Genomic DNA, 14,790 nt, shown 5'->3' with positions numbered 1-14,790 from the left:
CTTGTTTTTATATCTATTTCTGGATCCCACCGTTCATTAAGCCAGCAACCAAGATATTTATATCTTGACACTTGATCAATATTTTTCCCATTGAGTATCAGTTTCATTGATGAAGCTGGATGTTTGCTGATGATCATGTATTTTGTCTTGTTGATGTTTATATTTATTCCCATTGAGGGAAAACTATGTTTTCAAAATTTCAAAGTGCTTTTTAATTTATTTTATTTTATTTATTTTTATGAATTGGATATTCCAAATTTGGTAAGTTGTGTCATGTTCAATATCTCTGTCTTGTTGTGAGCAATTCAGCTCACTCTCTGGGGACAGTTGTATTGGGAGTAGAATAGCCTTCGGTATTTTATATTCGTAGTAATCTGTTTCATTGTAATTGACAGCTTGTGCGATCAGTAGGTTTGAATGTGAACTTGACTTGAGGAAGAATTTTTCTGCGAGATCTTGGAGAAGGGAGGAAATGTATGGAATGCCGGTTTCGCGATGAATCTGTGAATTTCTGATAAACAATGGACGTCCAGGATCATCCTCAGGCATTTATTTTGGATTCTTTGTAGTTTTGAAATGTTTGATCATGAGGTGTGACTATGCTGGTGAGGCGTAGGCAATGGCTGGGCGTATGGCCATATGGTAAAGTAGTAATTTATTTTGTAAGTTCAGTTTACTCTTGCGGTTGATCTTTGGGTAGAGCTGAGCAATGACTTTAAAAATCTTGGAGCAAATGAGATTGATGTGTTCAGTAGCGGATTACCCATTAAGGCAATGAGTCACGTGCCTAGGGGCCCCAGGCTTTGGGTAACCCCCAAGACAAGACATTTCCCTAAAATAGATTAATGTTTTCAGTAAACATCATAAAAACCTTGATTATTTTAAGCGAAAAATTTTTTCAAAACAATTATTATTTTAATACGTATTTTGAACAGCACGCACTATCTACGCTTTAAATAATGCTGCAATACCAATGTCGGCGCTAGTTGACAAGCTTCGTATTTTGTATTTTGAACAGTGCGCGCTATCTACGCTTTAAATTAAACCGCATTACCAATGTCGGCACATGGCGCTGTTGACGGCTTCGAGGTCACGAAAACTGATTGCATTGCCGAGATAGGAAATTTCGCCTGGTTGCTCCTTAACTTTATTTGTTATTGAATCATGTAAGAGTGAGGTGTTTGTTTCAAAAATAACTTTTTAGTGTGACTTTTCGTGTTTTCATTATTTGAGTGTAGTGCAAATAAAAAAAAACTTTGTAAACTTGTAAAAGAAACTGATAAACAATCAGGTTAAAGATTTTTTTGGGCCCCAAATATAATTTGCCTAGGGGCCTCCCCAACTATCCTTAATCTGCCACTGGATGTGTTTGCTAAAAAGGAGTTTCTTGTCCAGTAATACCCCAAGGTATTTGGTCTCTGATTGCCATGGAATATTTTTACCAGAAAGCAAGGTGTCTTCTTTAATGCGGGCCTTTCTTCTAGAGAACATCATAGCTGAGCTTTTGATGGGGTTACCCTGAATCCTCCAGTTGGTGAACCAGCTTTCTAGCGCATTGATACTTCCTTGGGGTCCAGCGATTGCTAGGCGAGGGCTGAACGACCTTGCTAGAATAGCGGTGTCGTCGGCATAAAGGGCCGTAATGGTTGTTTTTGAGTTAATAAGGATGTCTGATAGGTAAGTTGTGAAAAGTATTGTGGCTAGGAGAGAACCCTGGGGTACTCCAGCTAGGATTTTTTGCCCTGAATTTAAAATTGAATATTTTAAAATGTTAACGTTTTAAAATATTTATCTTAACTGAATTTTAAATAGCGGTAAGTTCAAATCATTTAGGTAAGGAACAAAAAAGAACCAAGAGTTAAATAGTAAAATAGTGTGATGTGTGAGGGATAAATCAAAAGAATCGATACCTAAATCATATATCACTATTTCATTTTGATATTTTGGTAAAGTATGAATAGAGTATTGAAGTTTTGCGCCCCTTCATGGCTTACACTCTAGGCGGTTGCCTAATTTGCCTAACTGGTAGCTCAAGCCCTGGTTGCACAATAATACAATACAATACCCAGAAATTGAAATGTAGATAGTGTTTATTTGAATTCTTTCACTTTTAAATCGCTAGATGGCAGCATCATCTGCAACATCTGATATAGGATCAATGAATGTTCGCGGTGGCAATTTAAGTTTTATGTTTGCTGTCTGGTGTGATGTTTTTGGACTTCTGGTTTTAAAGAGAAATATCAGGTGTTGTCTGTCACTCAAAATTAGTAATTTGTTCTTGCATTCGACAAAATTTCGAGTCCCTTCCAAAGTAAATGCATTTTAATGATAAGCTACTCATTAAACCTTTCTCCTTCTGTTTATTATTAAATACGACAAATGTATGGAGACACCACACCAATTATTATTATTCGACACCTCCAGTCCAAAGACTCATCGAGGGAGAGTGTGCCAACAGCATAACGATAAAATCTCTTCCAACTACTAACCGCGCTCAAACTTGCTTAACTTTTTTGCCTGAGCCATTATTAGCAAAGGCTCTACCAATCGTATATTTTATTTTCTCAAAAGCATCTATGTACATTCTGACGAACTATTTACACATATACAATAAATACATAGCATGCTTACTTCAGTTAACAGTTTTCATTTACAACATGATAATATATATAATAAAATAATACAATATACAATAACATATATACAATAAGTACATGGCATGGTTATTTCAGTTAACAATTTTTATTTACAACATGATAACATGCCCAATATCTATTTTCACCTAGAATCCTATGCAATCTTTTGGGCAGTTATTTTCCATTTAACATCCATTGAAATTTTACAATATTTTTACCTTATCTGAATATTATAAGACATATACTTCCTCTTATGCAAATAGATATATTCATTACTATACAATATTTCTACACTTATATATACATGTTTATATTATGTGTTTAGTTTTCTATTCCATTATTTTTCCCTTCAGAGTGAATTGTATTGCCTTGTTTTCATGTTTTTTCTTTATGGTTGGTCTTTTATTTCCATTATTTGTACATTTTCTTCATATTCTTCAGAGATAAGGCCTATCTTCTGCCATTGGTGTTTTGTTATCTTTTTTCTGTTTATTGTGTCTGTTATGATTTCATTTAGTTGTTTGTTGAGTTTTTGCATTATATCTGGGCCTGTATCTCTTCCATAAATTCTGACACATCTGTATGTCCAGATGAAGTACATTGTTGTTGTTATAATTGCTTCGGTTATTGTTATGTTTCCGTCCTTTAGCCAGAATAGTGTGTGTTCTGTGACCGGTTCTTTGTGTTTTATGAATTTCTGAACAGTGTTCCATATTTGAGAGGTATGGGGGCAGTATAACATTATGTGATATAGTGTTTCTGGTTCTGGGCAGAAGTAGCATTTGGCTGGGGCTTGGAGTGGAATACCTTTGTATGTGCACCATAATCTGGTGGGTAAGCAAGTGTGGTGAACCTTGTAATAAAATGTTTTTAATTTAGGGTGTATAGGTAATCCGAATGTCTTTTTAAGTACATTGGATAATTTACATTGATTTTATTTTGAGTAAATCTTTTATTGCTATATGATTATTAATGAGTTTGTACCCCTCTGCAACCTCAATGAAAATTTTTGGTATTTTGCCATTCGATTGCAGAAGGGAACAGATTATTTGGTGGGGCATCATTCTTTGCATGTAGTGTATGATATATGCACTCCATGCTTTGTGTTCTGAGTAAGCTCTCTCTCTATGATTTTTGCTCTTGCACTTAGAGTTTTTAAATGTACATTTATTAAACCAAGTCCTCCAGCTTCTATATCATGAAATATTGTACACCTTCATCAACCAACCTTTGCTGGCAATACTACCTAATTCACCCACTTTTATTCCATCTATTAAGAATATTTTCGCCTATGTTATTGTGTTTTCTACTGCCACTTTGCTTGATTTAAAAAAAAAAAAAAAAAAAAAAAAAATTGGTAACAGATTTGGTAGACACAGGCTACCAACATTTTGCTTCTACACAATATCACTTATTGTTTTATCTGTTTAACCCATAGGTAAACTGTTATAATGAACAAATGCTGTTTTTTAATGCAATATGCACAATTTAAGACAATACATTATTTAAGAAAAAAAGAACAGCGACTTTTTTGTCCAGTTTTTAAATTTGTCTTTAAATCAAGGCATTAGTGGCATGTTGTATATAATAAATTATACAAAGTCATTATACAGTAAAGTTATATAATCAAATCAAATAAGTGGTTCAAATCAAAATGAAGTGGTTAAACCCATTATTCCAATTCATTTGAATCTGTGACCTTATTATTATTTGACACTTTTGAGGAATCCAATCATTTTACAGTTATTCAACATTTACTTACAATTTCTTAAAAGTCATGTTCACAGATGTTTGTTATCCTCCAGTTCAGTGGCTTAGAATGATATTCATTATGTTTAAAAATTATGTGATGCCTCCAAGGATTCATCAAGGGCAGGCTTTCAGCATTGCATAATTCACTACCTGCATTATGTCGTTTACAGTCCACTAATTTACCACTAACCATGCCATTTATGTAAATGTTTACATTTATAGTCCACTAATTCACTACCTGCACTATGCCATTTACAGTCCATTAAATAACCAGGCCCTTGACCTGGTTATTTAATGAAAGTCTTGCAGTGGGTAGGGTTCCTAAGGAGTGGAAAGAAGGCAAAATAGTACCACTCCACAAGTATGGTTCTAAGACAGAAGTCTCCAACTATAGGCCAGTCTCTATAGCTGCAGTTGTGGTCAAGGTTTTGGAGAGATTGGTAAGGAATAGAATACAGAATTTCATTGATGAATATAGCATTCTTTATGATGGTCAGAATGGATTTGTAAAGGGTATGTCATATTTTAGTAATTTACTTGCATTCTATGATAAGGTGACAAGTGTGGATAAGGGAGGATCATATGCAGTGATATTCTTGCTTTGCGAAAGCATTTGATTGATTACCACATGATAAGTTGATGAACAAGCTGCAGAGGATGGAAATAGATAGAATATTGGTTAGATGGATCAGAGCTTGGCTCTCTGAACGATACCAACAGGTTGTATATGATGGAGCAGTGTCTCAAAAAGAAGGGTAACCACTGGTTTGCCTCAGGGTTCTGTTCTTGGGTCCTTGCTATTTAACTTGTTTGTAAATGATATATCCTGTGGACTGAATGGGGATCTTCATTTATTTGCTGATGATGCAAAGTTGGGAAGAATTATAAGTAGCACTGCTGATGTCGAATTCCTTCAGGAAGATTTGAATAGGCTTTTTATTTGAACAAAAGAGTGGGATTGTAGTTTTAATATCAATAAGTGCAAGATGGTGCATTTTGGAATGCAGAATTATAAGACTGTGTACTATATCGATAGTGCCATGCTGCAGGAAGTGGATGAGATTAGAGATTTAGTAGTGATGGTTGACAGTAGACTGAAGTTTAGAGGGCATATTGCTAGGATTGCAGGTTGCACATCATAGTGCTGCCATGATAAGAAGTACTCTAATATGCAAGGATAAAGAAGTGGTTGTGCCACTGTATAAGGCACTGGTTAGATTGTGCTCAGATCTGGTCACCTGGATTTCAGTGTGATGTGGAGACATTGGAGAGGGTCAGAGACGAGTGACTAAGACAATGTCAGGACTTTGGAATGCTGGCTATGGAAAGAGGTTGAGGAAATGTGGATTGCAGAGTTTGGTGGATAGTAGGAGAGATGATATGATAGAGACATTTAAGCGAGTGAGAGGATTTTATCAGATTAATCCAGAGGGATTATAAAAAAAAGTAGAAGGTGAGAGGGGAAGAACCAGAGGTCATTCCTGGAGGTTATGTAAAAGTGTGGTGAAGAAGGATGTGGGGAGTAGATTTTTTTCATGCAGAATTGTCAATGAATGGAATGCATTGCCAGGATGTGTTGTTAATGCAAGGAGTGTTAAGGATTTTAAGATTGTATATGATAAATATGTTGTCAGTTGAATGAACCTCCCATGATGAGTCTGTCAACTCCATGGAGAGTGTAATAATAATAATAATATATTACATAAACCACAAAACAGTATACTGTCAACTGTCTGCAAATGCACTACATAATTCACACACATTATGCCATCCGTTGTCCACTGATGCACTACGTAATCCATGATTCACAACACCATGCCATCTCTATAATAAATTTAGTTTAGTTTGCTTACACTTGGACAAAGGATTAAACTAAATTTATTATAGTCTAACCAAGAGGGGAAATAAAACAAAAAAACTTCAAACATCTTTCTCTAAATCCAAAGTAATTTAATAATAAAGTGAGACACCTTTTGGCAACTCGTATAAGTAAATATGACTTCTCCATTACTTCCACCTTAGTATCACCACCTCTGGGTCTGGCTCCCCACTGATGAGACCTCAATAAAGGTCGAAACCAGTCAGGGTAGTGGTCCCTCCCTTAATGCACAGCATTATACATGTCTGCAAGGAGATGTGCTTTGCATTATGGGAGATACTGAAACAAGTGATGAGAGCATAGTCCACCTTTACCACGAGTTGCCTCAGTCCTGATGATTCTTCAGGTGCAAACTTTGTTTACTTACACTTGGATAAAGGATTAAACTAAATTTATTATAGTCTAACCAAGTGGGGGGGAGGAACTTCGACCATGCCATCTCCTTCCCACTAATAGGGTTTTTGTCTGTTAATTGTGTGTATGTTCTCTGGCAGATTTGCCTGTATGCAGGATGAAATATGGCAAATATCTCACAGAAATCATTCAAAAGAAACATGTTAACATAGACTACTCATCTGTGAGATGGCATACTAAATTCTTTGATTGTTGATTCTAAGCTAAATTGTAATGAGATATCACAAGTGATCATAAACAGTATGGTCTGACATCATTTGAGGTATTCAGAAATAGCTCCTCTGGAATAAACAGTAAGGAGAGGTAGCATAAACATGTCAGTTTTATAGAAATTGATTCCACAAGGCATAAATATATGATTAGGTTTTAGAACATCTGAATATTCGATAATGGTTAAAAGATTTCCATGTTATGTACATTTTGTTGTTTATTTTTTGCAAAATACATGAAAATAATCTTTATCTTATATTTATTGTGAAATTATTTTCTATTAAATTTTCTGTTTGCTTTCATTGATGTAGTCTATATAACCTTGATCTTAGAGAGTTCCTGTTTCTGGGATAGGCACTCTTAAAGTTCAAGGGAGGAGTAAACTTAGGCACGTATACTGTACTTTTTGGGTAATATGGAAAAATGTTATCAGCATTGTACAGCCAAACTTCGGATTTGTAAGTGTTCATTGTAGAAATTAGGTAGATGATTTTTCATTTGAATGTGTTCATTGTAAAAATTAGATTGTAGAGATATGGCCTTACATTGAGGAGTCTTGTATGTACGTATTTATGCGCTGCAATTCAGTTTGTTTTACACCTTTTCTAGTCCTGTTCATTGCAGAGATATGGGAGTGTACAATTATGACCTAATTCTTGGACACTTTGTATTTTTAAAGTGTCCTTCAAGTACTTTGAAAAAAATAAAAATTAAGGTTCTGAGGTTCTTGAATATAGGATATTTAAGAACCTCAGGAATATAGGTTCTTAAATAGTGAATATTTAGTCAAAACTAAATAAAAATATAGTTTTGAATATAGAACTATTTGCACCATTGCAGAATGGTACTTTTGGGAAGATTTTTTTGAATAGCTCTAATTTGATGATGGTGAAATGATAACCCATTTTTATGCACTAAGAAGGGTTGGGCCTAATATAATTTATTTATTTTTTAGCTCGCAGTGAAAAATGTTCATGTGAAGTAATTGTAGGTTTTCTTGATTAGGTGCAGATTTTTAAAGATGTCGAAAAGGTCTTTTTCTCACGATAAAGGTAAGGCAGCACTTTATTTCACTAAAAACTATCTTTATAAAATTCACCATATTCATTAGTTTTAATAAATTCATAAAAATAATCTGAACATGATTTAAATCAGATATGGCAATAAATCAAGTTATATGCATTTCCTAGTTGCAAATTTCAGAAGTTTCAGTATATTATTATTATGGGCAACTCCAAGGAGTCCTTAGACTCATTGAGCGAGACCCAAAACATCATGTCCATCACAACTATTCGACATTCACACAGTATCTATCATACTTTGCCTTGAACTCATTCACCGTCATAGCACCCACAACAGACTCTGGCGGCTTATTCCACTCATTCACCACTCTAAAAGTAAAAAACCCAGCTCTAACACCCTTACTAACCACACTCTTGTCCAGCTTCCTTGGATGTCCCCTAGTCCTTCCATGACCAGTACTGTTCTCAAAAATATCCTCTGAATTAATCCTATAGAAACCCTTCAGCAATTTGAATGGCTCAATCATAGCTACCCTTTTCTGCCTATCAACCAATTTCTGCAATCCGCAAATCCTCAACCTGTTTTCATAAGGTTCATTCCATAGACCTGCTATCATCTTGGTAACTCGCCTATGGATCCTCTCAATCTCCTCCCCATCAAGAAGAAACCAAATCTGGGCACAGTAGTCAAGATGGGGGTCTTATCAAGGCTCGATACAGAGGAACAATAATTTGCTTATCTCTGCTCGTCAAAGTATTCTTCAGTATCCAAGTGATTTGATGAGCTGATTTAGCCAATTTTTGCAATGTGCCCCCCTAAACTTGAACTCCCTATCCACCAACACTCCCAAATCCCTGGCCTCATCAATCTCCTGGAGTACAGTTCCACCAATGTGATATACTGCTGCTAATCTTTTCATCCCAAAATGCATAACCTTACATTTTGCTACATTAAATTGACATCCATTCTCCTTAGCCCTGACCTCCATCTATCCAAAAATCTATCCAAATCATCCTGCAAAATTTTGACATTTTCTGCATTCACTATTTCCCTACCTAACTTTGCATCATCAGTGAATAAATGAACCGTTCCTCTCAGATCCTTCCCTATATCGTTAATGAACAAATTAAACAGCAATGGTCCAAGAACAGAACCCTGCGGCATATCACTAGTCACAGGCCATCTTTTGCACTCTATTCCTGAGTAAACTATTCTCTGGTATCTCACCATCAGCCACCCTCCTATCCATCTCAACAACCCTATATCTATTCCCATATATTGCAGGAATGGATTGATGAAAATGAGATACTGTATAGGGGACATGAAGGGCAGATCATGCCTCAGTAACTTGCTCACGTTTCATAACATAGTGACGGCTGAGCTGGATAAGGGTGAAGGGTTTACAGTGATACTGCTGGACCTAGCTAAGGCCTTTGACAGGATACTACATGGAATTCTAATCCGTAAACTATTTTCCCCTCTTTCCACCCCTTTGGGACTAAACTAGACTCGAGACTTAGATTAAACAATATGGTCAAGGGCACTGACAATTCTTTAGCCGTTTCACGTAAGACCCCTTGCTGGTATACCATCCAATCCCATAGATGTATTCACATTATGGTTCTGTTATAGACTATTCACCTCCACTTCATTCACCACAATTCCCATAGAAACTAATGGTTCCTTCATTCTTTCAATGTCACCATCTGGATGATATACTCTTGCAAAGTGCTCACTCAGTAATTCTGCTGTATCGACTGATTCAGTGACCTCCCTACCATCAGCATTCTTTAAAATCATTCTGCCATATACAGTTTTTCTGTTAATTGCAGCATATTGAAAGAACTGTTTGGGATTCTCTTTAGCTTGCATGGCTAATTTCCTTTCATAATCTGCTTTTGCTTTTCCTACCACACTCATTACCCTTCTAACTTGCGCTTTATACTGTTAGTGTGCCTGCAGGTCACCATTCTCCTTAAATTCCCTCCACAGTTGTTTCTTTTTTTGCAACTCAAGTTTAATGGTGTTATTCATCCATTTAACCCCTACTTGATTTACTATTTGGACTCTAGGTATACAGTCAGCCATAACCTTCAGCAAATGCTCCTTGACCACTTCCCATGCCCTATCAACATCCAACTGTTGCAGTTTTACATGCCATGGCAACTGAACCAAGCAATCTCCTAAGCTTGTCATACTTGCCAGCATGGTAATTCCACATGTACTCTGTTTTAATCGAAAATTTCACACATTTAGCCACCTCCCAGGTCAAGATCCTGTGATCACTCTCACCAATATGGGGCAACATGGTCATATTCATTACAGTCAAATTCTCAGATGCTATTACTAGGGCAAGCACTCTTGAACCCCTAGTATTTTCCATTACATGTTTTCTCACATAATTAGTAACTGAATAAAATCCAGTTCCTTCCTCACATGTGGCCTCTCCCCCTTCCAATCAGTGTTACCATAGTTGAAATCCCCCATAATAATTACCCTCGTTCCACTCATTTCATCTATTTGCTTATGCATACTATCTCCACCATCTATTCAATCACCTGGTCTATGGCAGCACCCAACTGTAGATTTTGTTCCATTAGTCTCAATCTCACACCAAATAGCCTTAAATGAGCTCTTTTCACTATTCTGCAATACAACTTCTATTCTACTTGGCTGCAGTTCATCAGCTATCATCAATAACACTCCTTCCTCCATTTTATTCTCTCTGTCCCTCCTTTTTTACACTTTTCAGGGGACTGATGGAAAAAAGTGTAAATAGCAGGAAATGTAAAAAAAAAAAAACATTTAAAAAAAGGCTAAAAGATGACTTACTGCTAGTATGTGAGTCTACATACTCAATTACAAAATTTAATAACTGAAAATAAATGAATTTAGAATTACTTACATTTATCTATTTAAAAAAATCTTTAATTGTTGATTGTTTTTGCTGTTCGTTTTTTTTTTTTTTTTTTTGACATAGCGCCAGATTGCTTTGCATTGAGTTCAATGCTTGACATGTTTTCTACTATCGTGTTCAAAGTGGACATGGAAAGTCCAAGATCTTTTGCTAAATGCGCATGTGTTCTGGCATGCCAATCTACATGTCACAGAATTGCCATCTTTTCTTCTACCAAAATACATTTTCTGTCTTTTTTCTCCATGTTACTAACATGGATAAAAAACCACAACTTGAAAGCAACTTTCACATGCTAAATTACGTAGCAGAAATTCTGCAATATCAGTTCGTACTGTGATTGAAAAATCACAGTATCGCTCATCACTACATTACTGCTTCAAGCGTGCAAGTCACTGTGATAGTGGAAATGAAACTTACAGCCAAAAGCAACACCATCTGGGAACAGAAATGCGCATATTTCTGCAGAAATTGATTCAAAAATCAGTATTGCCGCCCGAGAAAAAAAATGCAAATCACGGGAAACAACGTCCACATCAAGTTGTTAATGGCGGGAAAACAATATATCATAAGAATAGGCCTTACGACGGGACCAACGGAAAATGACATATATGGCAAGAAAATGTAAATTGCGGGAATATAAAAATGGGGGTTTTACTGTATATCATCTTCTGTCAGCCGTGTTTCGCTTATGCCAATAACCTGTGGCCAGGAAGAGCCAACCAAGGCCAAACATCCTTCCTTCTTATTCCTAATACTCCTCGCATTAGTATACATGAAATGCAGAGGTCCATTTGTTCCACTCCTATCTTGATGCATTATACTAACTATCCCATTCTGATTTCTTATCCTTCATACTGGCTTGGGCACATTATATACATTCTTACACTCAACTGCCTCACTGATGTCTGCATATCCACTTTCTACCCTCCATTCTCATTCTCACTTCCCTCAGCAACACTTTTTCAAGTCTTCGCACACCAAATCTATTCAAATGTAAGCCATCCGTCTTGTATAAATCCTTTCGCCCATCAAACTCACTCCATACGTCCACAAACTCCACACCACACCATCTGCATAACTTGCGCATAAAGTCATTTGCGATTATGCAAATTCTAAACTCTTCTCTAAACTTCTTCTAAACTCTTCTCTGTCATACCATGGCAACACACTCACTATCCTAACTCTGTCACTCTTTTTTTTCGCTACCTCTAATAATTTCTTCAAGTCCTCTCTCATATCAAATTTATCTCCTATCATTCGTTCCTGCTATGACCATCATTTCTTTCACCCTCTGCTTTTGCACTCTAATACTCTCACTTACATTCTTAATTTTCGCACCTGGTAAGTATGATTCAGTCAAACTCTCATCTATCACACCTCTTACTAATGAGTAGTCACCATACAACACTCTCTTTCCTTTATTTCAGTGTAAAATATGTGTAAAACATATTGCTGTTATGACACACAGTCTTCAAAATGTTCTATAATTTGAAATTACCATAGGTTAAGCAAGACCTAGTGGACAGATTCTAGGAAATATCTTTCTACTGGTTTTGAAAACTGGTTCTTGGAAAATTTTCCTTAAATCCACTGTGTACTAAAATCTACTTTGATGGATATAAGCTTCTAATGCACGGTCATTAAAGCTGTTTTTATGGTATTTACTATTGCATATTATATAATCTTTATATTCTTTTTTTTTTTTTATTATTGTTAGATTTTCTTAATTAGACACTGATACAAAATTTTGTAATTTTTAGGAGGAATTTGAGTGGTTATAGCATATCTTTTTTTTTATTATTATTACTTTATTACTATTATCAGATTTCTGCACTCACCACACACCTTTCAGGCAATGCATTCCACTCACCATCCACTCTCTCTCTCTCTCTCTCTCTCTCTCCATGCCAAGAATCTACTCTTCATTCCCTTGCTCACATCTCTCCTTATACAGCTTCTAAGGAAGGCCTCTTATGAAAAATCTCCTTCATAGGTGCAAATTTCAGAAGTTTCAGTAAATGTGTAAAACATATTGCTGGTTCACATTAATCTGGTAGCAATCCCTCACGAATTTATATGTCTCATCTCTGTGTACAGTAGTTCATTTATGGTCTGACCAAGGGAACCATAGCCTCTCTGTTTCTATGTCAAGGTTCTTCTCATCGTTGCCATAATCCATGGTGATATTCTTATAATTCTAGAAGTGGGATCCGTAAATTTCAAGTCTTAAATTCCTGGACATGTACCCTCAGGGGGGTATACAGCATATTATGTTCATACCACATGAAAAAGTTGCATCATCACTAATTTCCTATCAACAATTTTCCTCCAACGTAATCTGTTATATGCCAATATTATCATATCTTATATTTCTGTCTTCTAACACACTTCTTATAGAATCAGTTTACCTAGCTCTTCCTCTAGGTATTTTTCAGCCATCCTGGAAAAGAAAAGAAAACTTGTTTTTGCTAGCCCACCCTCTTCCATTCTGTTTAAGTGACCATATCACCTGAGATTAGCTCTGCTGACACATTTCTGAATGCTGACAATGTCAAGTTCTTTTCTAATGTCCTCATTTTTAATATGATGTCTTCTCTTCACTCCCTTAGTTTATCTCAGAACTCTCATATTTGTGGTCTCAAGTCTTTGATCAAGTGTTTTATTCTTAACCCAGCTCTCAGATTCATAAGTTAAAATTGGTTTGAACATTGTCTTGTATACAGCTAGTTTAGTGTTTTGACTAATTTCTTTCTTATTCAATATAAATTTATTCACTTGACTGCCTATCATATCAGTTTTGCTAATTCTGTTGTCTATTTGCCATCTTCATTAAAAATTGTGCCTAAGTAGTTGAATCTTTAATTTTTGTGATTTAATTCACAATACAAACACAAATAAGAAAATAAATATGTATTTAATTATTTCACTGGTTCTAGCTTCTTCAGAATGCAAACAGTTTGTCACAACATGCAAACAGCAGCAATTAGTGAATAACAGTGGGAATGGTTTAAAATTGCAGCACACAATGCTATCACCTATTGTTGGATAAAGAGAAGTTTACAAGTACTCAGTCCAGTTTAAATTGACTGTCTCCCAGATTTTTGGCAAATTGAAGTAGCCATATTTGTTGAGATTTGGGTGACTGTTTCATAGCTTCAGCTGATTCCAAAAAGCAGAAGTTTCTTCAACTTCTAATGATGTGCAGCACTTTTTTTTTTTCCCTTCATCTAATCCTGTGTGGAGGGATGTCAAAAAATGTTGTATCACCATATTATTAAAATACTTTGGATCAGAGAAAGTTGTAGGAAGTTTTTTTATTTGGTTATCCGTTGTTTTCACCAGGGAACCAAATACTTAACATTTGGCTATTATATTTGACAGGAAATTATATTCTTGTTTTAATCTTAATAATATGGCAACACAACATTCTTCTATTTGTATATGGAAAATATATGACTTCTGCATTGATTCAACTTTTAGTATCTTCCTGTTTGGTTCCCAATGGTGAGACTTCAATAAAGGTCAAAATTGGTCTGAGTTAATACATATCCAGTAATGCACAGCCATATACATGTGTGAAAGGAAGTGTGCTTTGCATTATGGAAAACTGAGGTAATTGATTCAAAGTCAGCAACTTCTACTTATATGTAGAGGGGTGCTTAAGGGTCAAAGTTGTATTACAGAGAGGAGACCTCCACTTAGCCTTTAAAGGAATGCAGAGAACCGACCAGGGCTTCTGACCTAATGTCCAATCCTCACCTTCTCATGGTGCACCCTGTTGGGTATCTACTTGGATACTGAACGGACGAGGATGGGCTGGCAATTTGGGATTTAGCCAACCAAATTGTATTCTTATTGGTTAAACCAAAATATAGAATGATGGTACAACATGACAAAATTTCATACCGGCTGGAGCGTCGCCCGGTTAAACAAGGCCCCCGTTGTTTTCACCAGGGAAC

At 35.9% G+C, this 14,790-nt stretch overlaps 1 protein-coding gene across 1 annotated transcript in view; it reads left to right on the top strand.

Moving 5' to 3' along the window:
• Positions 1-2,196: 2,196 nt before the first annotated feature.
• Positions 2,197-14,790, top strand: part of LOC150107667 (ATP-dependent DNA/RNA helicase DHX36-like) — a 63,382-nt gene continuing 50,788 nt past the window's right edge. Inside the window, exons 1-2 of the mRNA XM_090392163.1 lie at positions 2,197-2,244; positions 7,897-7,943. Coding sequence (XP_090248289.1) covers positions 7,913-7,943 — 31 coding nt within the window. The 5' untranslated portion in view covers positions 2,197-2,244; positions 7,897-7,912. The remainder of the gene's footprint in view (positions 2,245-7,896; positions 7,944-14,790) is intronic.

Source organism: Typopeltis vanoorti, chromosome 4 (assembly GCF_054136105.1).
Source record: "Typopeltis vanoorti isolate ZY-2024b chromosome 4, IOZ_Tvanoo_1.0, whole genome shotgun sequence".
Lineage (NCBI taxonomy): Eukaryota > Metazoa > Arthropoda > Arachnida > Uropygi > Thelyphonidae > Typopeltis > Typopeltis vanoorti.
Note: the sequence above shows the minus strand (reverse complement) of the source record. Positions and strands in the feature narration are given on the sequence as shown.